The following is a 27,866-nucleotide window of genomic DNA, read 5'->3' as shown; positions in this document are numbered from 1 at the left end:
AATAACTTCTGTTGTTCTGTAGTAACCTTTTTTCAATGGCTCATTTTGAAAGTGGACAGGTCTAGAAACATGCACACTAATCTAATTTGGCCAAGATGAGTGATGCAAGGTTAAAATAATTTGTTTAAATTAATTCAGATTCCTTTGAAATACATCCAGTGAAACGTTCACCCATTAGTCTGGGCTAGTTCTGAACTGAATTCTCAGAGGTGAAAGGGCAGGATTTTAACTAACTATCCAATGTCTCTGGAAACTAATTATTGTTGAGGTTATAAATTGGGTCATTATGCTTTTAAAATGCCTTGTGCCACCTGATTATCCCTACTGCTGTTTAAATCATCAGGACAGGATTGAAGTAAATGTGAGAAGTTCATTTGTCAATCCAATTTTTGAGTTTTTAAAGTCTTGAACTGTGTCAGTTAAAATACGCTTTTGCACCAGAGAAAGTCTTTTATTTTTAGCTAGTCTGTTCCCCATAGCATTGAACAGAATGCATAGCACTAATGTCATTGTGTGGCTGTCTCACTCTCTGTTTCACCTCTTTTAACTCTTTTTCTACCCCCTTGCCTTTCTTCCTATGAGGAAAACCAAATCACCTGAGTGTACGCAGTCGCTGATTTAATACTCCCACCAAGTTACAATACCCCGTCTTCATTTCGGGTGGTGGATGCCATGATATGTTTGGAGATGGTCACCCATGGCTTTTAGCTGCATGGTGAGGTCTACTGGTATTATGACTCGACTATTAATTCAGAAACTCAAGTAATGTTCAGGGGACTAGGGTTCGAATCCTGCCACGGCAGACAGTGTAATTTGAATTCAATAACTAAATCTGGAGTTAAGAATCTACTGATGGCAGTGGAACCATTGTCGATTATCAGGGAAAAAAAAGCCATCTGGTTCACCAATGGCCTTGAGGGAAGGAAATCTGCCTACATGTGACTCCAGAGCCACAGCAATGTGTTGGCTGTCAACTGTCTTCGGGCAGTAAATGCTGGCCAACCAGCGACGTCATCCATGTCCCACAAATGAATAAAAATAAAAGAAAATTGAGGCTGGAATGGTTAGTAGGTGTGTGTCGCAGGAAAACTGTGATACTCACTAGCTCCTTTCCCATGTCCCGCACCCCCATTCCACCATCATTCGCTTATGCTTCCCTCCACCACCCAACCGTTTAGTCCCATTGGCTCCTGTACTACTTCTCACAGCCTTCTCCTCTTCCTATCATTCCCTGACCCCAAATATTACACTTCCCTCTTCTTCTTTGGAACTATTGTATCCCACCCTTATATCTTCCCTCCATCTTGCTCCACTCTTGCTCAAATGATCCCCAATTCTACTAAACGTGGTGGTCAGGTACCCCTTGCCCCAATTTCTCTGCTTTCCCTACCATTCTCTGTTTATCTCAAAAAAGCTTCCTTTGCTTTAAAAATACAACTTGTTTATTCAAAGAAAGCCAACATATTAAATAAGTAAAGATGTTTCTGCTTTTTCTTGACCCTGGGGCATCAGGCAACGATTTCTTTCTTTCTTTCTCTCACCAGATATGAAGAATAATTTTTTTTGAGTAAAGTACAGAAAAATAATTAGTTAGCTTCATTACCCATGAGGAATGTTTTTATTTGTTCTAATTAACATTAAAGAAAGTCATGTTTTTCTCTCAGTTTTTCTTCGCAAATGTTAACTCAATAAGCTGTTGCTTCTCAAACTTTTTTTGAAAAAAAGCTACAGGGCAGAAAGTGTGAGAAACTAAAGCCATACTTCAAGACCAATCTCAGTCTGTGAATAGAGCAAAATTCTCCCATCTTGGACTCAGCCCTGTGGCATGAGGTGGGATGGGAGACTGATGGAAAACCATTCCACATCCCAACCTCCTTAATTCTGCATCCAGACCCAAGCAAAGGAAGCTTTTTTGAGATAAACAGAGAATTGTAGGGAAAGCAGAGAAATTGGGGCATGGGATACCTGACCACCAGGTTTAGTAGAATTGGAGATCATTTGAGCAAGAGTGGAGCAAGATGGAGGGAAGATATAAGAGTGGGATACAATAGTTCCAAAGAAGAAGAGGGAAGTGTAATATTTGGGGTCAGGGAATGATAGGAAGAGGAGAAGTTTGTAAGAAGCAGTACAGGAGCCAATGGGACTAAGCGGTTGGGTGGTGGAGGGAAGCATAAGCAAGTGGTAGTAGAGTGGGGGTGCGGGACATGGGAAAGGAGCTAGTGAGTATCACAGTTTTCCTGCGACACACACCTACCCACCATTCCGGCCTCAATTTTGCAGATGTATTCCATGGCAGGGTGTGTTTGATTGTGCTTGTCCCACCATCATATCTGGGTACCATAATGAGAGAATGACCAATATCGCCAACCCATCATTGAAGCAAGAAGATGGATCTCCAGGAACACTCTGAGGCTGAACAATGGACTTTCTCGATGACACTGAAGCTGGAAGATCCGCCTGATGCATGCTCCCCCCTCCCAGTGCTGTGAAGTTCCAGGGTCACTGGCAGCTTCCATCCTGAACTCTTGTGGCAACCCCAGGCATTCTGCATGTTAATTCTGACTTTTGCACCGCAAGGACCAACGTGCTTCTTCACTTGTGTCGCAGAGAATCGGATGTTTGGGAGAAGTCTTTGGTCAGGCCTTCATCTCCATCCCGTTCATGGATTGCAAATCAGTTTCACGCTGGCTACCAGTGGATTTCCCAATCTGCCATGGCCATGTTTAACAGTGAGGAAGACAGTTTGATTTCGATTTGATTTATTATTATCACACGTGTTAGTAAGCAATGAAATGTATTGTTTCTTGTCTATTGTACAGAGAAAACATAGAGAAGGAAAGGGGAGGGTGCAGAATGTAGTGTTATCGTCATAGCCAGGGTGTAGAGAAAGATCACCTTAATGTGAGGTAGGGCCATTCAAAAGTCTGACAGCAGCAGGGAAGAAGCTGTATTGAGTTGATTGGTATGCAATCTTAGACTTCTGTATCTTTCTCCCAATGGAAGAAGGTGAAAGAGATCATGTCTGGGGTATGTGGAGTCCTTGATTATGCTGGCTGCTTTTCTGAGGCAGTGGGAAGTGGAGACAGTGTCTCACAGGAAGCTGGTTTGTGTGATGGACTGGGCTTCATTTATGGCTGTTTGTAGTTTCTTGCAGTCTTGGACATAGCAGGAACCATACAAGTTGTGATACAACCATAAAGAATGCTTTCTATGGTGCATCTGTAAATGTTGGTGAAAGTTGTAGCAGACATGCTAGTCTCTGGGAAAGTAGAGGTGCTGGTGGGCTTTCTTAACTAAAGCATCCACATGGAGGGGCCAGGACAGGTTGTTGATGATCTGGACACCTAAAAACATGAAGCTCTTGACCATTTCTACTTTGTCCCCATTGATGTAGACAGAGGCATGGTAGACATGTAGACAGGTCTTAGGTTGGTCGGATGAGCAAATTAGTGGAACATGGAATTTAACCCTGAAAGGTTCAAGTTGATGCACTTTGGAAGGAGTAACAAAACAGGGAAGATTCAATGAATGGCAGGACTCTGGGAAACTCAGGGGAACAGAGATGCTTGGGCTGATTATCTGCAGATTCCTGAAAGTGGCAGGACAGGTTAATAGGGTAATTAAAAAGGCATATGGGATTCTTGCCTTTAACAGTTGTAGCATAGTGGAGAACAGCAAGGAGTTATGATGGAGCTGGACAAGTACAAAGCTGGAGTACTGTGTCTAGTTTTGGTCACACTACAGGAAGGATGATTGCACTGGCGAGGGTACAAAGGAAATTCACCAGGACACTGCCTGGGCTGGAATATTTCAGCTATGAAGAGAGGCTGGGGAGGCTCTGGTTGTTTTCTTCAGTAAGAAGTCTCACAACACCAGGTTAACATCCAACAGGTTTATTTGGTAGCACAGGCCACAAATTTTCGGAGCACTGCCCTTCAGCAGGTGATTGGGAGTTCTGTTCACAAACAGGGCACATAACTCAATTTACAAAATAATAGTTGAAATGTGAGTCTTTACAGGTAATCAAGTCTTGAAGGTACAGACAATGTGAGTGGAGAGAGGGTTAACTAAGTGAAGTGGTGGAGGCTGCCTCGCTAAATATTTTTAAGACGTGGGTTGATGGGTTTTTGATAAGCGAGGGGATTAAGGGTTATGGGGAGAGGGCGGGAATGTGGAACTGAGCCACGACAGGTCAGCCATGATCTTATTGAATGGCGGGGCAGGCTCGAAGGGCTAGATGGCCTACTCCTGCTCCTATTTCTTATGTTCTTATGTTCTTAAGCACAGTTTAACTGTCCAGCCAGGACAGTTAGTGAGATTTTGCAAGCCCAGTCAAGTCGTGGGGGTTACAGATAGTGTGACATGAACCCAAGATCCCAGTTGAGAATGTCCTCATGTGTGCGGAACATGGCTATCAGTTTCTGCTCAGCGACTCTGTGCTGTTGTGTGTCGTGAAGGCTGCCTTGGAGAACGCTTACCTGAAGATCAGAGGCTTAATGCCCGTGATTGCTGAAATGTTCCCCAACAGGAAGGGAGCACTTCTGCCTGATGATTGTCGAGTGGTCTTCATTCATCCATTGTCATAGTGTCCACGTGGTCTCCCCAGCGTACCATGCCTCGGGACATCCATTCCTGCAGTGTGTCGGGTAGACAATGTTGGCCAAGTTGCAAGAATATATACACGTACCTGGTGGATGATGTTCTCAGGTGAGATGATGGCATCCGTGTCGATGATCCGGCACATCTTGCAGAGTTGCTGTGGCAGGATTGTGTGGTATTGTGGTCACTGTTCTCCTGAAGGCTGGGTAGTTTGCTGCAGACAATGGTGTGTTTGACATTGTACAGTTGTTTGAAACTGATAGCCAAGTTCTGCACACGTGAGGCTGGCCTCAATCGGGATCTTGGGTTCATGTCACACTATCTGTAACCCCCATGACTTGCCTGGGCTTGCAAAATCTCACTAACTATCCTGGCTGGAGACAATACACATCTTTTTAACTTATGCTTAACCCTGTCTCCACTCACATTGTCTGTACCTTTAATTACCTATAAAGAATCATATTCCAACCATTATTTTGTAAATTGAGTTTGTGTCTTTATATGTCCTGTTTGTGAACTTAAATCCCACTCACTTGATGAGGGAGCAGTGCCCTGAAAGCTTGTGGCTTGTGCTACCAAATAAACCTGTTGGACTTTAACCTGGTGTTGTGAGACTTCTTACTGTGTTTACCCCAGTCCAACACCATCATGCTTTCTTCAGAGCAGAGAAGGCTGAGGGGAGACCTGATCAAGGTGCATAAGATTATGGGGGATATAGACAGGGCAGATAGAAAGCACCTGTTCCCCTTAGTTGAAGAGTCAATAATGAGGGGACATAATTTTAGCATGAGGGGCAGGAGGTTTAGAGGGGATTTTAGGAAGACATTTTTCACACAGCGGATGGTGGGAGTCTGGAATACACTGTCTGGGAGGTGGGAAACCTCACATTTTAAGAGTTCATCTACATCCTTTTCATAACATTCAAGGCTGTGGGTCAAGTGCTGGAAAGTGGAATGAGTGTAGACTTAGTGTGGTTTTGTCAGTGCAGATTTGATGGGCCACAGGGCCTCATTTGTATTATATCAGTCTATGGGGCAGCACGGTGACACAGTGGTTAGCGCTGTTGCCTCGCAGCACCAGGGAACTGGGTTCAATTCCGTCCTGAGGTCACTATCTTTATGGAGTCTGCACGTTCTCTCTGTGTCTGCGTGGGTTTGCCCCAGGTGCACCGGTTTCCTCCTCCAACTCCAAAGATGTGCAGACTAGATTGATTAGCTGGCTAAATTGACCCTAGTGTCAGGGGGATCAGCAGGATAAATGTGTGAGATTAAGGAGATTCGACTTGGCTCATTGAGTTGGTACAGGCTTGATGGGCTATATGGCCTCCTCTGTACTGTAGTGGTGCTATAATTCTATGACTTGCATTGGTTCCCAGCTGACAATTGTCTTGATTTTAACATCTCTGTACTTCTTTAATCTGAACCTCTTGAACATCGCTGATTTGAATTGTCCCATTGTGGGACAATTCATATTGGCTGTGCCTTTTTGACTCAGAAGATCAAAATGTGAAATCAATTTAAGTAGAGATAAATAGAAAGGGAAAGCAATTATCAGTGGGAGTAGTAATAGGTCCCCTCCCAATAGCCACAGAGCATACACCAAGAAATGTGTACTGATAGCAATTGTAGTTTGCAATAGATTGGAGACCGAGTCTATTCATGCCTGGGCAGGCATTAAAAAGGTTGTGTGGTTGTGCCACACAGAGTGTGCAAAAAATTGACAGATGGAGTATAATGTGTGAAAATGTGAAGTTGTCCACTTGCAAGGAAGAATAGGAAAGTTGAATATTGTTGTAATGCAAAGAGGCTGCAGAGTGCAGCATAGCCTACGAATCACAAAATATCAACATGCAGGTAGAGCACATAATTGGAATACTAGCCTTTATTGCCACCAGGATGGAATTTGATACTAAAAAAGTCAATGCATTAGTGAGACTGCACCCAGAGTCCTGCAAAGAGTCAGCAAGGGATTTATTTGCAGTGGAGACAGTCCAGAGAATGTTCACTAGATTGATTCCTAGGATGGGGGCATTGTCTAATGAGGCAAGTTTGTATGGGTTTGGCCTATACTCATTGCGGTTTGGAAGAATGGGATTATTGAAACCAATAAGCTTCTGAGGAGGTGTCTGGAACTAGGAGACAGTTTCAAAATTGGAGTTCTCAGATTTAAACAAAGGTGAGAAATTTCTTCTCTGAGGGTTTTAAGTCTTTGGAATTCATTACTTCGGAGTAGTGAAGGCTGTGTCACTGAATACTAAGTTTGACATGCTTTTCATTCACAAGGGGGTAAAATGTAATTGAGGGCAGGCAGGAAACTGGAGTTAAGGCCACAGAATTGTGGTTAACTCTCAGCTACCCTTGGGCAGCTAGGGATGGACAATAAATGCTGGCCAGCCTGCAACACCCATGTAAAAATTGAAAGTTTATTTATTAGTCACAAGCAAGTTTTACATTAATACTGCAATGAAGTCACTGTGGTAGTCACCACACTTCCCTTGAGAGACGTCGGCTGAGGGGGGATCTCATAGAGGTTTATAAGATTATGAAGGGGATAGATAGAGTAAATGGTGGTAAGCTTTTTCCTCTATTAGAAATGGATAGAACGAGGGGTCACGGGCTTAGGGTGAGGGGGGCTAGGTATAAGACAAATATTAGAGGGCAGTTTTTCACGCAAAGGGTAGTGGGGGTGTGGAATGCACTGCCGAGTAAGGTGGTGGAAGCAGGCACGCTAGGGTTGTTTAAGAGTCACTTAGACAGCCATATGAGCGGGCTACATATAGGGGGATATAGCAGGCCTTACTAAACATTGTAGGCTTGGGAATACGTTTTGCCTCAGGGATGTTAGTCTTTGCCTGTTTAATAATGAATTTTTTTGTCTCCACAGGCATTTAAGTCCAGCAAGGGGCATGCATGCGGCAGGTTGTAGTGGGCTGCTCTTGGACGTTGCTTCGGGAGTTGCCTATTGCTTCATGTCGTTAGTGTGCTTAAACTGGACCATCTCGAGGGCAACATGACAGCTCAGAGACTATCTCTGTTGCTGTGCGGACACATGGATTTGGGCCTGTGTCTGTGGGAGTTTGCACGTTCTCCCCGTGGTTGCGTGGGTTTCCTCCGGGTGCTCCGGTTTCCTCCCACATCCCCCAAAGATGTGCTTTTAGGCTGATTGATTGGGTACTAAATTGTCCCTAAATTGGACCTCCCTGATCCTCGCACGTTAGGTATAGACTAAAATCATGAATAGGTCACTGAGACAGTGGGACGGCGGCGCGGGCTCGTTGGGCCGAAGGGCCTGTTTCCCGTGCTGTGTTGTTCTTTGTTCTTTGTACTCCAGTGGCTGTTTGGGTCAATGTAACTAACCAGACTGAGAAAGGAAATCGGAGCACCCGGAGGAAACCCATGCCGACACAGGGAGAATGTGCAAACTCCACATGAGTGACCTAAGCCAGGAATTGAACCCACCTTTCTGGCGCTGTGGGGCAGCAATACTAACCACTGTGTCACCATGCTGATGTCTCACAAATGAATTAGAACAATTAGCCTTAATGGTGGAGCAGACTTGAAGGATTGAATGCCCTTCGCCTCCTATTCCTTACATCCTTAGGATAAAATCTAACTCTTAAACCAAGCTTTTAGTCATCTGCCCTAATATCTCTTCACATGACTCACAGTCATATTTTGTTTCATAATGCCCCTGTGAAGAATATTCACACATTTTAATTGCTAAAAGTCTAGATTGCCGTTTTAATTAAAAACGTGTTTAAGATATAATTTTTATCAGTGGAGAGTGCAGATTCAGAAGGTAAAATTCAAAATATTCCACATCTGTTCAACCAGTTCCGGCTTGGATTTCTTGTGGAATGATACAAATTTCAATTGCAGGACATGTAAGCCAAATCGGAAACAAATTGGGAACAGATGTTTTCTTGTAAAATTGAATTTGATGGCAGATCTGGCCTCTTGGCTGTGGTCCAAAATTCAGTAGATTACATCTGAACTTGGATTCTGATTTATTGTGTATGGAACAGGTAAACCTGCTGTCTTGAGTTGAATTCAAGCCTACGTTGTCATGATTGGATCGGTTCAGACTCAGAAATGGTTTTACATCTCACTGTTACATCGGTGTTGTGACAGAAACTGAAGTGAAATGTTTGGCTGTGGAAATAATTGTTCCTTAATGAGAAATTCTACGCAGAAAGCAGAATCTTGCAAGGGAACAGTGGGAACTTTTCTTCGGATAAATGGCACACAGTAAAGCATTGCTAAGTGCAGAATTTGCTCTTTTTGGACTCTGGCTCTTTTTCCCGATTTATGCCTTCAGCCAATAGGGTTTTATCAGGAGGGAGTCTCGCAAAATAAACACTAAACTCTCATTTTGTTTTTGTACAAAAGAAAAAATCTCAATCATCAGTTTGTTCTTTTTAAGTGTATTGCCCTCGTTTCAATTTGCATTCCAGAATGTGCCTCTGTTACCACCAGATTTTTATCCTGCATCTGAATAACTTGCAATTTGCGAATCTCTCCTTTTGTTGCACCCTGAAAACTTGTGTCTTTTTATTTGATCTGAAATGTTCTCTGAGAGGCACAACTTCTTAAATTCCTTTAATGCGTGACATGGAGCAAAGTTTGTCAGGTTTGTAATCGACATTTAATGTGAGAGAAGGAAACCGAGAAGATGGGAGGCACGGCAGCACAGTGGTTAGCACTGCTGCCTCACAGTGCCAGGGTCCCAGGTTCAATCCTGGCCTCAGGTCACTGTCTGTGTGGACTCTGCACATTCTCCCCATGTCTGCATGGGTGCTGTGGTTTCCTCCCACAGCCCAAAGATGTGTGAGTTAGGTTGATTGGTCATGCCAAATTGACCCTAATGTCAGGGGGATTAGCAGGGTAAATATGTGGGGTTATGGGAATAGGATCTGGGTGGGATTGTGGTCGGTGCAGACTCGATGGGCTGAATGGCCTCCTTTTGCACAGTAGGGTTCTTTGAAAAATCTATTCTATCCATAAACTAAAAGCAAAATACATCAGACACTAGAAGTCTGAAATAAAAGCAGAGAATTCTAGGAAAACTCAACAGGTCTGGCAACATCTGTGGGCACAGGAATATTAGCTACTAAAATAATTTATGTTCATGGTCTACTTCGGGTTGATTAAAATTGAATGAAATCCATAGCAATTAAGTTTATTTATTAATGTCACAGTAGGCTTGATCTATTCATGCTGTCATTGGCACTATGCCACCTACCATTTCAGGTGTGTGAGTTCTTTACTTTCTTGAGTTGTTCAACGATGCTGTTGTCCAACTGGTTTTGTTTCCTCCCTCCATATCTCGAAGTTGGTGGATCTTTGCAGTTGAAGGCATTTCCAACAGTGAGAAACAGATTAGACCATATGACCAAAGCATACAGAAACAACTTTAGGTCATTCAGTCGATCAAGTTTGCTCTGCCTTTCAATCATGGCTGATAAGTTTCTCAACTCCATTCTCCTACCTTTTCCCCATTTGATCCCTTTACCGCTCAAGAATGTACTTGTCTCTGTCTTAAATACACTCAATGATCTGGCCTTCACAGCCTTCTGTGGCAACGAATCCCATAGATTCACCACCCTCTGGCTGAAGAAATTCCTCCTTCTTGGTCCCTTTACTCTGAGGGTGTGCCCTCGGATCCTAGTCTCTCCTACTAATGGAAACATCTCCCCCATGTCCACTTTATCCAGGCCTCTCAATATTCTGCAAGTTTGGATGAGGTTCCCCCTCATGCTTCTAAACCCCATTGAGTACAGACCCAGAGTTCTCAAACGTTCCTCATACGTCAAGCTTTCCGTTTCCAGGATCATTCTCATGAATCTCCTCTGGACCCTCTCCAGGGCCAGCATATCCTTCCTTAGATATGGGTCCAAAATTGCTCACGATACTCCAAATGTGGCTTTATAAAACCTCAAGTTAAATTTGGGAATGGTCAAGGGGCCGCAATTGGTGGAGCATGGATCTCACAGAGGCTTGCAGGGCTGAAGGATATTCCAGATTTAGGAGTGAATCCATGAAGGGAATTATAAGAGCAAAGGAAGGTACAGCACAGGAACAGGCCCTTTTGGCCCTCCAAGCCTGTGCCAATCATGATGCCTGCCTAAACTAAAACCGTATGCATTTAGCTAGTCTGTATCCTTCCATTCCCATCCTATTCATGTATTTGTCTAGTTGCCCTTTAAATCATACATGCTATCATACCTGCTCCCACCACCTTCCCAGACAGTACATTCCAACATTCACCACCCTCTGTGTAAAAAGACTTGCCTCGCACATCCCCCTCTAAACTTTTCCCCATGCACCTTAAACTTATGTCCCCTAGTACTTGATTTTTCTACTCTAGAAAAGAGCATCTGATGATCCACTCTGTCTACGCCACTCATCATCTTGTAAGCCTCTATCAGCGAACCAAGCATGATAAATTTCAAATCAGAGGCATTACTTAATCTACAGTTCACTGAAAGAACTGCAGTAGTTTGTCAGAGGCATCTCCAAAGCTGCCCCATGTACATGTATATTAAAGTGGATACAATGAGTGTTTGCAAAGGCAAGAGGCAAGTAATAATTCGATGAAAATAAAATCCCACTGATGCCATGGTGGAGCAACAGAAATGTCACTGCACATTCTCTGTAATTTATTTGTTAGCTGTAAAATAACAGTATTAGCAAATCTGCCATCAATAACACCAAATTAAAGTACACTAGTGCCTTAATACCCTCAGTGACTAAAAACAAATTATGATTTTGACACTAAGTACCTCCTGTCTCATAGGATTAACACACATCAGCAGAGCCAAATAATTACACCAGCTGAGCTAACAGTAAATCTCATTTGAACACACAAAAAATGGCTGCTCCATTGGATATTATAACGTTGCATTTCAAAACTGTCAGTCAACGAAGCTTTCAAATTTTTTCACAACGGTGGAGAAACCCAAGCGGCACATGGTGGTTTTGGCAGATTTCAACGTTGAGACTGTTTAATATGGAGCGACCAAAGCACTCAGCATTACTGGCGAGTGAAAGGAGCAATTTGTGTGAATTTTTATCTGTCACGCTCATTCTTGGATAGCTAAGGGCCAGCTCCCTGTCACAGCAAGCAAACATGACCATCGTCCTAATTTCTGTTGCAAATAATACGGGCATGAACCAAGTGACTCAGCAATTCAAATCATCTTGGAAGCTTAATTGTCGCTATCTCGGTCCCTGCCAAAGGTCCGTTCTGTCAACTATGAGAGATCCTGCACGAATCCTTGGTGCGGTCCTTTAATTATTCAAGACAGGCTCTGATGACAGCTTTTGGGGCCCGTCAGCTATTTTAATGAGTATCTGAACAGGGGAGCTGCTGCAGTCCCCCTGCTATGGGGAAGTGGGAGGAAGGGGACGGATAGCACAAAGTATGAAGTTTGTTTATTCGTCACAAGTCAGGCTGACATTAACATTGCAATGAAGTTGCTGTGAAATTCTAGTAGTCGCCACACTACGGCACCTGTTCAGGTCAACGCACTTAACCAACACGTCTGTCAGACTGTGGGAGGAAACCCACGCAGACACGGGGAGAACGTGCAGACTCCACACAGGCAGTGACCCAAGCTGGGAATCGAACCTGAGTCCCTGGCGCTCTGAGGCAGCAGTGCTAACCACTGTGCCGCCATTGCCTCCCGACTCAGAGAGGTGGGTTTTTAAGTCATTTATTTTCCTTCCCTTGATGGGTTAGGAAAGCCAGGAGTGCTTCTCTGGGCCCCATTCATTAAGTTGTGGGGGGCAATTTTATTCCTTATTCCTCATTCCTCTGGGTGGGTTCCAACCAGGCGAACATGTGCAGGTTAGATTGGCCATGATAAGTTGCCCCTTGGTGTCGGGAGGAGTTGGGGGGTTGGATATGTGGGGTTACGGAGACAGGGACGAGACCTTTGTGGGATTGTTGTCAGTGCAGGCTCAATGGGCTGGAAGCCTCCTTCTGTACCGGAGATTCTATGATGCTATGATTCTTTGAATGAGGCTAAAACTATATTGTAAGTTTCCCCTGTCCCACATACCCACCACCACCTCCCTACCTTCCCCCCACCCCCCTTCGCCAACACCCCACCACTGATCGCAAGCTCCTCCTAAAACTCTTTATAATTGAGTGTGCTCCCAGCAATGGCACTTTTTTGCCCATCACCCAGCTTTGACTTTCCATCAGTTTCATGTGCGCAAATGATGAGCGACATGTAGATGAAGCCCAGATATGAAGATTGCCTGCTCCTCACCTTACTGAGGTCCGGACAGTTTCCCATCCATCTCAGTACAGTGATGGCATAGTGGTTAGCACTGCTGAGGCACAGTGCCAGGGACCCAGGTTCATTTATCAGCTTGGGTTACTGACTGTGCGGAGTCTGCATGTTCTCCCTGTTTCTGCGTGGGTTTCCTCCAGAGCTCCAGTTTTCTCTCACAGTCTGAAAGATGTCCTGGTTGGGTGAATTCTCCCTCAGTGTACCCGAATAGGTGCCGGAGTGTAGTAAATTCATTGCAGTGTTATTTAAGCTTACTTGTGACATTAATAAGTAAACATTTTGATTTTTATCTCAAGTTAAAATTTGAATGAGATGTCAGTTTAAAACTGTGGCCTCACACTTTTGGTACAGTGAATTCTGCTAATTTTCTTACCACGTTACTCAATTATTATTTATTTTTTAACGTTCCATATGGCTCACTGTCCCTTTCCAATCTGGCTTCGGTTACTGGCAATCAGTTTTTCATAAAGCTCTTCTTGAAGAACTAATTGGATTGAAAACCAACTTAGCAAAAGAAAGGAGGAAGTTGGGATAAATTTTAAAAAGCTCTGCCCAAAGTGGAATTGCCCGATGGAATTCCAAATCGAGTTTTGCAAGTGGAATTTGTTCTTCCTGTTCCTTGTAATGCAAATGGTACTTCCTGTACTGTTCCAAGATTTGCCAATAGCAGCCAGCTATCTGCCCTTATTACAAGTAGCAAGATTGTTATTGTTATTTCACTTCCTGCACCTACTCGTGCACAAGACAAACTTTGTTCCCAGAGTGAATTTTACCCTGGAACAGGTCGCTAGCCTGTCACCAGAGGCTTAGAGCTTGAGGAGCCCACTCTTGCAGCAAGTGTGGCTGACCAAGAGTGCTTCCCGCTCCTACAACCTGTGTAAGGAGATTAATAACCCTAAAAAGATTCTAAAGCAATTAGAGGTGTGAGCTCAAGATTGGAAGATGCGAGTTACTGTATATAAACATACATTTGGTGTAGATCTGAATATACTTGAACCGAGGAGTACTTGAGCAAAGATGGAAAATGGAATGGGTATATTTTAATAACCGATGTTTTCGAGCAATATTAACTCTGGGCTTAGAGACATCTCAGGGAAATCATATAAATTTGAAGGTCCTTTCTTCTGCACTCACTCAAGTTCAATCACTTTTTTTAAAAACAACCTCTGGATTTTCTTTTATTAATCTTATACACTTTATTAATCTTTTTACAGACGTCAACAGAAATATCTGTCATTGTTTTCCAGCGTGACAATTCCATTCAAGAATATTAATTGACAGGAAACCAACAATTGCAGTCTAGGTTTTACTGGCAACACTCAGGATGGAACTTCCCCATCCCATCCACCACTGGAATCATAGTGGGCAGGACAGGACCGTGCAAAGTTTGTTGATCTTGGGCGGGATTTTCCAGTCTTGGGGCGAGCGCGGCAGGAAAATCCAGCCCGGAATCTTTATAGAAAGCTGAGATGACCACATTTTTCAATAATGTTCTTTTGTGATGCCACAAATTTAACTCTTCCTGGTGCACAGTAAGCTGTGTGCATGAATGCATCTTAAAGAAACAATTCCTGTTAGCAAAACGTGTTCTATTATAAGCCCTGTTTTGTCCCTGATTTTTTTTTTTGCAGCAAATTTGCACTAATTTTAAAAACCTCTCCCTTACAATGGCACAAACACAGAAGCAAAATTAACACTGAAGTAAAAGGTTCTAATTGCAATGTAAAACCTCTAATAACATATCATTAACTACACCTAACAAATAATTGCATATATTATTTTGCACCCTGAAACTACTGTCCTCTATGATAATGTTTCACATGGTTAACAACATAATGGCATAGCAACTACACATAGAAGGACTGAAATAAACATATTAGTGCAATTTTAACATGTATTTACAGCTGCATTATTTTTCACTTCAGAGATTCACATCACTTGCGTTAGTGGACACATGAATAATAAGCCAACTCATCATTGAAAGCATTGTTCTATTCACCAACAACAAAGGTAGTTCAACTCTTAAATAATCAGAAGTTTGTAAATTCCTGTCATCTGAGATTAGAAACCATATTACCAGACATTAAGGACAGTATGGTGGCTGGCACAGTGGTTAGCACTGCTGCCTCACAGCGCCAGCAACCAGGTTTCAATTCCCAGCTTGGGCCACTGTCTGTGAGAAGTCTGCACATCCTCCCAGTGTCTGCGTGGGTTTCCTCCAAATGATTTCCTCTCACAGTCTGAAAGATGTGTTGGTTAGCCATCAGCCTGAATGCTCCCTCAGCGTATCTAAACAGGCACCAGAATGGGGCGACTTTCACAGGGGATTTTCACAGTAACTTCATTGCAGTGTCAATGTAAGCCTGCTTGTGACACTAATAAATTAAAAAAAACGCAATATCATCTCCCCACACTAGGATTCACCCTCACTGACATCACGTCATGTCAGCGGGGTTTAGGACGGGTTCTGACAATGGGGACTTCGTGAAGAGACCTCGCCAAGGGCACACAGTTGAGTACAGTCCGTGGGGAAGGGAGGAAGAGGGGTATATCTGGGCAGCACCCTGACAGTGGTCCCTGAAAGTGGGGAAGAACCCTGTTTAATTTTTTTCTCAGGCCCCTTGTAAGTTGGGGGCCCTGACTGCTTGAAGGCCAAAGTTGTTGGTGCCTGGGCTCTGAATGAACCTACCCTGCCAGTGTGATATTGTGGAACTTGCCTCCTGCCTCTTGTTTAGCTGAGTGTCAAAAAAAGGCAGGCAAAGCTGGCAGTGGAGCCAGCGGGCTACGCACTGCTTTTCCAACTTGCGTGGGGTGGAATTTTCCAAAAAACTGTGCAGAGTGCTGGGTCAGGTGAGAAAAGCTGTGAAAAACTCACTGGCTTTACTTTACTTGCCTGATTAAACAGCATTCTGCAATTTCAAAGTGCAGGCAAGGATCTCAGAGCCAGCCTGGAGGGGCAGGGCCTAACCCTGATCTCAGAGTTAAACTATCGGTTCCCCCCACTGATATTGGGAGCCCTTGCGGTCAAGGAGAGCACTGCCAGCTGTCTCTCGTAGAAGGGCAACTCTTCTCTTCCCACCCCCCCCGCCCCACTCAAAGATCTGTGCATCCCTCTCTCCCAGTACACAGGGTTTTCTGATCTCACCCCTCCCCCCACCCCCCCCCCCCCCCCCCCCCCATTCACTGGCATCAACCCCATTATCCTTCACTGGCACTGCCCTGATTCTCCCTCCTCAAAGTGCCCAGCTCTCCCCCCCCAACCCCAATGCATGCACAACTCACACTTCCCCCCCCAATCAACCATCACTATCTCCCCCCACAAACACACAACTGGAAGTCCCCCAATTTGGCTCCCCAGAGTACCTGCCCCTTGGCACTGCCAACCTAGCACTCCAGGGTGCCAGGAGACAGTGTCAGGGCGCTGCCTGGTCATGTCCCTCATCACCCAGGGGCTATACTGACCTCCACCCCATTTGGCATGGTCATCATGACCAATTTCATTTTCGACAACCAGTAGTGTTTCGTGTCGACGTGGGGTGTGTGCGGGGAGAGAAGATTGAACATAGCCGAGCGCTATAGAGTAAAACCGTTTAATAATATTAATGTATTTAAAATCATGCAAATCATGTTGACCCCCTTTCTGGATGCAAACCTGATCATGTCGCCAGCAGGGAAGATCGCACACTGAAATCTCGCCGGGTCAAATGCCTGCTCCAGCCCGCTTGCAAAGATTTTGTGGCCATGATGGGATTCGAACCCACAGTAAACGGGGCCTTTATGTTCCAGTCTTAGTTCAAAATGATTGAACTGTGCCCTTCGCCCAGTCAGAAGGATGTAACAGGCATTTTGAGGCCTTTCGATGCCATATTCACAGTTAATTCCTTTGTTATCATCACAAAAACAAGTCTTGTGATGTAACTCATTGCTGATGTTGCTGCACACAGATTGCTGACAGTGTTTTCCTGCGTCACAGCAGTGCCTACACCTCAAAATACATTATTGATTTTGGGATGTCCGAAGGGCATAGAATGCAGTGTGCGAGTGGAAGCCCATTTAATGTTCCTTTTATATAGGGATCTGTTATTATTGCTGCATTCATTTTCGACACAAAAGATGTTTCATTCCTGGATAAAATGATTCATTTAACAGGTGGAACAATTTTTGCAAAGATGAAATTGATTTCATTTGCTCTGGAGAGGAAGTGTTTGCAAAAACTGTGAAGCAGCAACAACAATTGTTGAATGAGTCAAGGGGTATGAGAGAACTAATAAACGTAGAGAGGTCAAGGGGAATGATAGTACGAAAAAATGAATGTAGAGGCAAGAGTGGCCAACATTGCTGCCTCGCAGTGCCAGGTTCCCGGATTCAATTCTGGCTTTAGGTGACTGTGTGGAGTCTGCACATTCTTCCCATGTCTGCATGGGCTTCCTCCGGGTGCTCTGGTTTCCTCCCAAAGTCCAAAGCTGTGCAGGTTAGATGGATTAGTTATGCTAAATGCACAGGGTTACAAGGATAGACTGGGTGAATGCTCCTTTGGTGAGTCAGTTTAGATTAATGGGCCAAATGGCCTCCTTCTTCACTGTTTTTAAAGTTTATTTATTAGTGTCACAAGTAGGCTTACATTAACACTGCAATGAAGTTAGTGTCAAAATCTCCTAGTCGCCACACTCAAGCACCTATTCGAGTACACTGAGGGAGAATTTAGCATGGCTGATGCACCTAACCAGCACGTCTTTTGGACTGTGGGAGGAGTCCAGAGCGCCCGGGGAAACCCACACAGACACGGGGAGAACATGCAGACTCTGCACAGATGGTGACCCAAGCTGGGAATCGACCTCCTATTCCTGGCGCTGTGAGGCAGCAGTGCTAACTACTGTGTCACCGTGCCGCCTGACTGTAGGGATTCTATGGACGCCTAAAACAAGAACGGATAATATTAGCATTAGACTTGTAGATCATTCAGCATCTGCGAGGAAAAAAGGCAAGTATGGTGTAAGGCTTTTACATTTGGAAAGGGATCTTGACTTCTCAGTACAGTTGATGAGTGACCTGCTTTCTGTTCCTGTGTCAGTGATGTTTAAGCAATGTCAAGGGTGGGTTTTAAAAACTTGTTGTTTAAAAAGAAGATTGAGGGATGCATGATCAAAATCTTTAACTTATAGTGGAGATTGGCACGTGTGCCGTAGCCCTGCACTGCCAGCCTCCCAGTCGCTGGCCTGCACAGCAACCCTCCATCGCTGGCTGTTCGACATCCCCATCCACCGATCACTGGCCTCCCGGGCATCTCCTGATGTTCCCCCCCACTTCCCCTTGCCAACCCAATGGCCAGCCCGATCAGCCCCCTTTGGCACTGATCCCCAGTGCAGAGTAACAGCAGGACTGCCCACTTGCACCAATCTCTCCCCTCCGCCCTATCCCCTTGGCACTATCCAATGCCTGGTGAGCAGCATCAAGGTGCCCCCCTGAGCTTTGCCCCTAGGACAGTGCCAGGGGGCCAAGTTGGCAATGCCCAGGGAGCAATCCCCCTTACCCTCTGGGGTGCCTCCAGGGATCCCTTCACTCCAGCGGTGTTGGTTGCCAGCTCCCGGCCAATTGTGCTGCTGGGAGAATGCCCCACCCCTCCCTTCTGCAATATGTTTACAGATTGTTTTATCCACTGACATTGCAACTGAAAGAAAAGTGTAAGTAAATTTAATGTTTATATTCTCTTCAGATCTTGTACAAAGAAATATCTTCAACACTTTTCCCCCAAAATCTTAATAGCTTTATCCTCAATTTTTAATGCAGTTTTACTTGTTAATAATTTGTAAGTTTGTGACTAACTAGTTATCGCTGGGCTGCGACAATGGGCTTGGAGATTACTGCACTTTGCCAGCACCAGATGTCTGAGTTACTTGTGTATTAGGAATTAATTCGCTGAAATGAAAGGCCTAATTAATTTAATACCCAGTCACTGCTGAATTATGAGCCTTTAGCACTCGTTAAATAACCCATATAATTCATTGCTAAACTTGGCAGCGTATCCTGCTATTTACAGACTCTGTGCACATGCTTAACTGTTAAAATCAGTGTAATGATGAATTGAATTAGCAAAAAGCATGCTGGAACTTGAGTTAATGTGTTGCATTCCACAATGTTGGCTGTTTCATCCCCACTTTTTCTCTCAAGTTTCTTATTGTCTGATGTGGATAGTTTACAGTTGCACATCTACGATTCCAACAATACCACCACACTTCATAGGTAGCTGATTGGCAATATTTCTAGTCATGGATTCTGCATTACAAATCTTTGACATATGGATGTATATAATTTTTTTTAAAGTTATGTTTCTCTTTTCTATCTGAAGGAGACTCTGAAGATTGGAAACATCTCTCTTCACAGAAGGAAGCGATCATTGATAGCTCCTCCCATATCGTTCCCTGAGAATCAAAGAGGGCCGTTCCCAAAAATCATTGGACGGGTAAGAGTTATGGCAATTGGTTTTTTATTTTGCTGATTTGCATTCATAATTATCCATCTGCTCAGTGAACCGGTAGCCCAATTCACTTTAAGCAGATTGAGTTTATATCGAACGTGACTGTATCACTAATTTGAATTTATGAGGGTAGAAGTTATATAAATTTTGAATGTGAGCACCCAAGGACTGCCACATCGAAGCTGACAAACAAAATGGCCGCAGCAACTTGATCCTCTTGCGTCTCTAGGGTGTGAAGGAGATGCTGGGAGCATTAGTCCAATTGGACCTATATCCTCTGAAATTTAGAATAACGAGAGACTGGGAATGAGAATGTAAAACTTTGAAAGGTTTGGCGGGATAGACACTGAGGGATTGCTTCTCCTTGCCAGGAATCTGAACATGGGAGCACAGTCTTAGGAGAAGGGGCTGATCATTTTGTGATCGATCGTTGCAGACTGGCATATTCCGAATGTCCAGCACTGCGTACTGATGGACACGCTGAGGCAGCCAAGGCAATGATTTAATAAGGCAAGGTCACTGTCTAAGAACCTCCCATCACAGAAGGACTAGAAATTGTGTAAACCAAACCTCCACCCTCACTACAAGAACCAGTGTAATAACATGTAATACAGCTGTATATTGTAAATAGTAACCTGTAATGGCAAGTGTAGAGAGGCACCTCGTGCTGTCTTGAAAGTAAATGGTCAGTTTAACTGTTGTGATGTGTACTTTTCTGAATAAAGGGGATAATGATTTGGGACTGAGATGAGAAATTTCTTCTTTCAGAATCTTTGGATTTCTTTGTTGGAGAGGGATGCGGATGCACCGTCACTCAATATATTTAAAACTTAGATTTTTTATCAGTTGGGATTAGGGATATGGGGAACACGCAATAAAATGAAAGCGAGACAGATTAGCCATGATCGCAATGAATGATGAAGCAGGCTCAAGGGACTGGATGGTCTACTCTTGTCTACTTAGTCTTCTCTCATTCTATTTGTATGTTCTTAAGAGACAATGCTTGGTTCAGATGAAAGTTGGTTCCATGGATGTTAGTGCTGGTCCTATAGTAAACCCCAGAAGGGGAGGAGAACAAGAAGGTGGACAGTGGTCAGGCGTGATCCAGTTCAGCAAAAATTTCTGAAATGAGTATCAGGTCAGAGTCTGGCATTTGTTTCAGGCAGAAACCTAATATATTTCCTGTGTGTTTTGGTCACATGTTTTCAGTGACAAATATTGGCAGGTTGTGGGTCTTACTTTGTGTAGTAGGGCAAATCCAGGGAGTGTGGGCTCAGCAGGAGAGAAATGTATGGAAAGGGTTAAATGGATAGCACTATAGTATCCCCACTCACTGCAGACAGACAGGATAAAGTACAAATATCTACATCTCAGGTGACACTAAAACAGTCACACCCTAGGTGGGATTGTTCCAAAGTTACAGCAACCAAAAAAGAATTGATATCACTTATCAAGACTCCAAAAAGTCTAGAGGAACAATTGTATCTTTCAAAACTAATCTAGCATCCGGGAGATGGGACAATGAACACCCAGTCAAAATTAGTTTAACAACACAATGTTTTGGTATTGTGAACAGGTACAGAAGATGTCCAGAAAATGATTAAAAGCTAAAGAACACAAGACAATGAAACCATATAACGTAATCAAAAACAGAACTGTAATCAATTAAAAGTAACAATATGATGACCTGTTGTAAATGTAACACTTTATAATGTAAAGAAAGGGGTATATGAATCTGTAAGAGACAATGCTCAATGGAGTAGCTCGGAAGCAAGCTGTAGTTACAGTCATGAGTTCTACCCTCCCTCATACATGTTGAATAAAGTCATTTTTGTTGAAATTCTATACTGTCTCAGACTTTGTGCCCAAGAAAAGGATGAAGCTAAGATAAACTTCAACTGCCCTCTCCATTTCTCCTAAGGCTACAACGACCACGAGGAATCATTTTCAAATAGTTAGGAAATAGTTAGGAAGTAATTGTGAAAATTCAAATAGTGCTGATGAAAAACATGTTCAGGTTGATTGTTTTTGTGACAGTTGCAGAAGAAACATACCCTGTGATTACCAGTATTGCATCATATATTTGTGTTCTCAGCAGCAGGCAGTAAGCTTGGTGTGGAGGACTGGTTGCCTGTAATACAGCCACCCAGTCAAAGTCAACAGAAAAGAAAATGAGGCAGGAAGTAATGGGTGTATTATCCACAATGCCAAGTTTACTGTCCATTGTGAAAGGTTTATATCTACCCAACATAATATAATGCAGCCTCACAAATGTTCATGCTATGTTCTATGGCTAGCCCCATTGGTGGAATATCTTATTGCATTGGTTATAAATTTGTTTCCATTTGCCCAGCTATGTTATTTAATTCAGAAACACTGAGTTGGTTACTCATGAGTGGGGAATATTTTCTGTTGGTGCTGCTTCCAGCAAAATTGTAAGCTTATCCTTCCAAGACTTTCTCCACCAAGCATTCAGTTTGCAGTGCAATCTCTCTCTCATTCATTGCTCAGGCTATTATTCAGTCTTTTTGTGATCTTGGTGCATGTTTTGCATAAAGCTGGCATTTACAGACAAAACACTGCTGCTGCTGAAGTGAATTTATCCATTTCCTTAATTCAGCATTTTATTTACATAGCAGATGGTGTGTGATTTTAGAAGAAAGAGATGCATCATCAAAGACATACTTCAGTACGTACTGGAACAGAGCTAGGTTACAAACTAATTAATAACACCTTGCATTTACATAGCACCTTTAGTGCAGAATAACTTTCCAGAGCTCTTCACAGAAGTGTATGCGCATTGAACCAACAAAGGAGAGATAAGAAAGAAACATTTTAGCTAAACTAAAAGCAAAGTACTGTGGATGCTGGAATCTGAAACAAAAATGGAAAATGCTGGAAAATCTCAGCAGGTCTGACAGCATCTGAGGAGAGAATGGAGCTAACATTCTAAGTCTGAATGACCTTTCATCAGAGCTGAGGTCAAGGAAAATAGGACAAGATTTATATGGTGATATGAGGAAAGGACACATTCCGATCCATTAATGGATGCTATTAGCACTATTCCCAGTCTTTATCATTAACATTAACTTTCCCTTTGTCTTTTTGTCTATGTCTTTCTATCTATTAAAACCCCCCTCCGACCCTCACAGTGTAAATCTTGTCCTATTTTCCTTGCCTTCAGCTCTGACGAAGGATCATCCTGACTTGGCTCGACTCTCTCTCCACAGCTGCTGTCCAACTTTTTTTTGTTTTTATTTAAGCTGAAGTGTTGGCTTTGAGGAGATTGAAAATCAGGCAATAGAGGTAGATTATTCAGTCCTCTGAGCCTGCTCTGTCACCTGGTTAGAGCACAACTAGTCTGCACCTCACCTCCTTTTATCTTCATCAAATTCTTTTATTCTTTTAAGCACCTCAGTTAAATCATTCCTCATTCCAAATTCAAGAGAATACACACCATGTTTATGAATCCTGCTGCATAATTGAACATTTTAAGCTCTAGTGTCAATATGTGCTGTTCTCCTGCCAAAGGAATTGTATATTTCTCAGGTTTGTGGGCCAAAGATGAACACAGTGCACCAGATAGATTGCATCATTGTGCAACTGAAGAATCGTTTAAAAAAAATCCTACTCCCCTTGTAGTGAATATTCAATTTGTTTTTTTAAATTATTTTTCCCAGCTTTGTACTTGTATTCCAATCTCCTTGCAATGAAGGCCAACATGCTGTCTCCCTAATTGATTGCTGCACCTGTATGCTAACTTTGTGCGTTCTCTATATGAGCAAACCCAAGTCTCTTTGAGCATTGACACTTACATTTTCACACTTGTAAAAAATGTTCTGCTTTTCTATTCTTATGACCAAAGTGAATACCTTCACACCTCCCTATGTGATTATCCCATCTACTACTTGTTCCTCAATCTCTTAAACTTGTCTATACCTCTGTGCAGCCTCTCTGTGTCCTCCCCACAACTTGCCTTCCTAGCCAGCTTGATAGCATCAGTACACTTTGATACATTTCTCTCTGTCTCGTCATCTAAGTCACTAATATAGATTGTAAATAGCTGAGTCCTCAATACTGAGCCTTGCAGGACTCCATTATTCACTGCCTGGCCACTTGAAAAAACCCCATTTCCATCCAACACTCTCTGCTTTCACTCAATTCATGAATACTCAACCCATGCTAAAATATTCTCAGCATGAATCCTCATCTTGCCTATTAATATTTAATGTTATCGAAGTCTCTCACCATTGAGAAAATATTCCCATCCGTCTTCTTTAAACCCAATGTGGTCACCTCAAATGGAGAGAGAGAAAGGCAGAAGGAGACAATGAGGAAATGGGACTGATGTAGCTTACACAGATCCTCAAATGGTATGGCTTGACATGAGGGATGATATGTAAATGAATGTTGGCAAACGTATTCATTGGCCAGTATTTGATGACCTTGCTCAGGTGACGCTCATAAAATCTCACCTGAGGCCAGTGGAGAATTCCGTCTGCAAGCTGCGCCACCCCAATTCCAGTGCAGTAGTGGTGGTAAAATACCAGCTATTGTCTGTTGCATTGCAAAGTTCACGCCTTACAATGTATTATCACATTTTAATGCCAAAGTCTTTTTTCCCTATCTCAATTTTTACCCTCTTTTCTGAATCCATGTACCTCCAATAACCTAGCCACCCTTCAAGTGTGAGCTTGAGAGAGTTAGCATGAGCAAACTGGTTCAAGGGAGACAGGCATCATTGCCTGGGTTAAATCAGTCTGTATGGAAAGAAAAAATGTCCCTGTGTGGGTTTTGTGTAACAAAATTCTATACCTATTTATGTAGAACATGGTTTTGATTTTGGTATGCATGACACACAGAAGAAGTCTCCCCTCCAAAGCCTGACATCCACTAATTGGCATATTCCAGAGGGGTGTGTTGGACAGCAATTAGGAGCCACAACCAGCCTAGCTAGCCCAAAGAGCAAGGATCAATTGTAAAATCTCTGTTATTGCCAGCCGGTGATCAGCTAAGTCTGCATAAATTGCCATTTAGCTATATGGAGCAAAATACCCTAACATTTTCCTTTCACGCTGAACTAGCCTCTCATCAATGAAGAGAAGGTGAATTGTTATTTTCAATTCTCTGACCACAATAAGTGCAGAAGCAGATTAATGCTATAATAATCAGATAGGTTTTGAACTTATCGCCCATGTGGTAAATGCCTGATCTACTGCTCATTATAGAAACTGCCTAATTTTCATCTCCATTGAAAATCTGCTCCCACTTCGCTGCAATCTGTCTCGAATAATATCTTCTGTTTAATCAGAGCGTGGTGTTATTGTAGTAGAACTTAGGAATGATCAGCGAAGCAGTTAAAATCCATTCAGTGTAAAAGCCATTGTCACATTTTTAGGCATTTTCGATGACTTCCCAGCTTAAAACCTTTTCAAAACGAAGCAGAGAAAGGGGGCAATCACAGCGAACAGAATAATGCTGCACTTGAAGAATAGCAGAATTCACTTTACAGGATGGATTTTGCATTATTGTTCACTGAATAATATTGCGTTTGAGATAAGATGAAGCAGAACAAAAGCAATTTGCCTGCCATTTGATTGGTGTTTGAACTTTGAGCTGTGCGTTGATGCTACAGTTTGTATTTTGTTTACTTATTATTTATTCTAGTTTGGCTGAGAAGTGGAAAATGATTGCACCACTTAGTGAGGCTGCAAAGAATTGTCAAGCTGAAGCCATCTCTCAGCAGTTGCTTTGTCTTGGAATTGCAGTTTGGTCTTTGCACCAACTACATTCCCCTTTGGCTGGGGGTAAAGTACGTTTTCACAATATTTATGTTTCCTTGCCTGATTCCATTCAAGTGCTAACGGATGTTATTGAGGTTCCAGCTTAATATAAGCATTTCTTTTTGCGCAGCGATGGCAGTAGATTCTAACTTAGGCCATTTGTGCTCGCCCTGTTCACAACTGAGTAAACACTGCACATCACACCCACTACAGGAGGCAATTTTTCAAGAGGAGAAAATCCAAACATGGAATTAACAGTTCATGTTCATTGAACTCTTTGAATCATTGATTTTGATTGTTGCAGGTATACTGTATGAAGTTTAATACTCGCAACGGTCATGGAGGAGGTGTTGTTGCCTGTCCTTTCTAATTGCGGTCTGTGGATTAGGAAGTCTAGGGTCCAGTTGCAGAGGGAAGAGCCGAGCCCCAAGCCACAAAGTTTGGAGATGAGTTTTGTAGGAATGATGGTGTTGAAGGCTAAGCTGCAGTCAATAGATTTGATTTGATTTATTATTGTTACAGGTATTAGCATACAGTGAAAAGTATTGTTTCTTGCGCGCTATACAGACAAAGCAAACCCTCCATAGAGAAGGAAAGGAGAGACTGCAGAATGTACTGTTACAGTCACCGCTGTGGTGCAGGGAAAGATCAACTTAATGCAAGATAGGTTCATTCAAAAGTCTGACAGCATCAGGGAAGATGCTGTTCTTGAGTTAGTAGGTACGTGTCCTCAGACTTTTGTATTTTTTTCCTGAGGGAAGAAGGTGGAAGAGAGAATGTCCAGAGTGTGTGAAGTCCTTAATTATGCTGCTGCTTTTCGGAGGCAACGGGAAGTGTAGACAGAGTCAATGGATGGGAGATTGGTTTGCGTGATGGATTGGGCTGCATTCATGATCTTTTGTAGTTAATAACTAGGAGTCTGACACAGATGTCTTTGTTATGTGGGTATTCCAGGATTGAATGTAAGGGTGGGGCGATGGCATCTGCTGTGGACCTCTTGCGGCCATTGGTGAACAGTAGTGGATCCAGGTAATCTGGGAAGATGGAATTGATTCGTGTCACGACTTCATAATGATGAATGTCAGAGCCACCAGATGATATTCTTTAAGGCATGCTGCCTGGCTTTTCTTTGGTACCAGGATGATGGTCATCTACTTGAGGCAGATAGAGACCTCAGATTGGTGTTGAGAAAGGTTAAAGAATAATCCCACCAGTTGGCCCATGCTGGATCTGAGTGCTCATCTAGGTACCCCATCCGGGCCAGTCGTTTTTCGTGGGTTGACTTTTGAGAAGGCTGCTCTGATGTCTGCGGTGCTGACCTCAGATACAGGTTCGGCTGAGTCTTCCAGCGTAGAGGGCCTGCTGCTAGCCTGGGATTCTAGCTTGGTCTGCTTTTGTCTTTTGGCACCTTTGATGGATCTCCATAAATTATATCTGGATTTATTGAATAGGTCAGGTTGCATTCCTATTCAACTAACTCTCATAGTAGATTAGTTCAGATCTGTCTTGTTCTCTCTGACATTCCGGGGAATCTTACTGTAGCTGTCCTTCTAAACATCTAAAACATGCTGAATTTGTGGCCTCTATGGGTATGGCTTATTGATTTTGAAATTTCAGCAAATATTCATTCCCATTTGCAAACAGTGATTGTGTATGATTTTAATTAACAGTTGCCCCTTTAGTATACTCAAGGACCATGAGTCTAGAGACTTAGTCCAATAATTTTAAGCACCAATCTATCAAACTGGAGGCTTCATGTCAACAACTTTATTATATGAAAATGCTTGAGACTCCAGTACTGTACACACTGAGAGCCTTTTTACACAAGTCAACATAGCATCAAATGTAAGATTTATTTTCAAAAATAAGACATTTCATTCCACAAATGTCTACAACGATATTAATCATTGAAACAATAAGAGTAGTGTTCTTTATTAATGTTGCAAACCAGTAATTAGAATTTTCCCATTTTGGGATTAAGTCCTGTGTTGGGGGAAGAAACATGGAAACGCACTGAGCTAGCCAGCCCAGGAAAGGTTTTGGAGGCAGCCAAAGGGGCTGCCAGATGCATTGGCAGACTGTCTTAAAGGTCCATCTTAATGCAGCAGGGCTTTATCCCAGTTAAAGTAAAAACAAAAAGATACTCCAGCCCTCAACCTTCATGCCCCCTCATCCTCCAAACATTTCCCATGCCACCTTGTACTCGCCATCCACCAACTGTGGCTCCTCATATCTCCTATGTCAAGCTATGCCTATCCACCACTATGGCCCTCCGGCTTCCCATTGCCAAACTATGGTGTCCCATGGCCACCATTGACCCACTATTTGCTGTATAGAACTGACAATTCCTGTGGTGAGAGTGGGATGTGTTTAAAAAAAAGTTTTAAAAATGTAATTCATTTTTCCAACTCAAATTTTCCAATATTTCTCAAATATTGGAAAAAAGAAGTAAATTCGCTACAAAACAATAAAAATGTCAATCGTCTGGACTCTTTCGAGAATCAAAAATGAAACAACAAACTCTTGAAATCAGTTAAAGTAGTGTAATCAAACTTAGAGCAGAGATTGGAGAACCTGAACTCTCAACAGAACAATACATTCCTTTTCTAACAAGTGTTTCAACAATAGGAATAGTTATCTGGGCTGTCAGCCAGGCATACAAACTAACGCTATTATACATGTTGAAACAGCCACGTCCCAAATAATGCAG

The 27,866-nt window shown here is 43.0% G+C and overlaps 1 protein-coding gene across 1 annotated transcript in view; it reads left to right on the top strand.

The window, feature by feature from the left end:
• Positions 1 to 27,866, top strand: part of cdh13 (cadherin 13, H-cadherin (heart)) — a 971,374-nt gene that overhangs the window by 328,428 nt on the left and 615,080 nt on the right. Inside the window, exon 4 of the mRNA XM_080186753.1 lies at positions 19,245 to 19,358. Coding sequence (XP_080042879.1) covers positions 19,245 to 19,358 — 114 coding nt within the window. The remainder of the gene's footprint in view (positions 1 to 19,244; positions 19,359 to 27,866) is intronic.

Source organism: Carcharhinus amblyrhynchos, chromosome 4 (genome assembly GCF_965287045.1).
Source record: "Carcharhinus amblyrhynchos chromosome 4, sCarAmb.v2.hapA, whole genome shotgun sequence".
In the NCBI taxonomy this organism is placed as follows: Eukaryota; Metazoa; Chordata; class Chondrichthyes; order Carcharhiniformes; family Carcharhinidae; genus Carcharhinus; species Carcharhinus amblyrhynchos.
The sequence above is the reverse complement of the archived record's forward strand: the minus strand, read 5'-3'. Positions and strand labels throughout refer to the sequence as shown.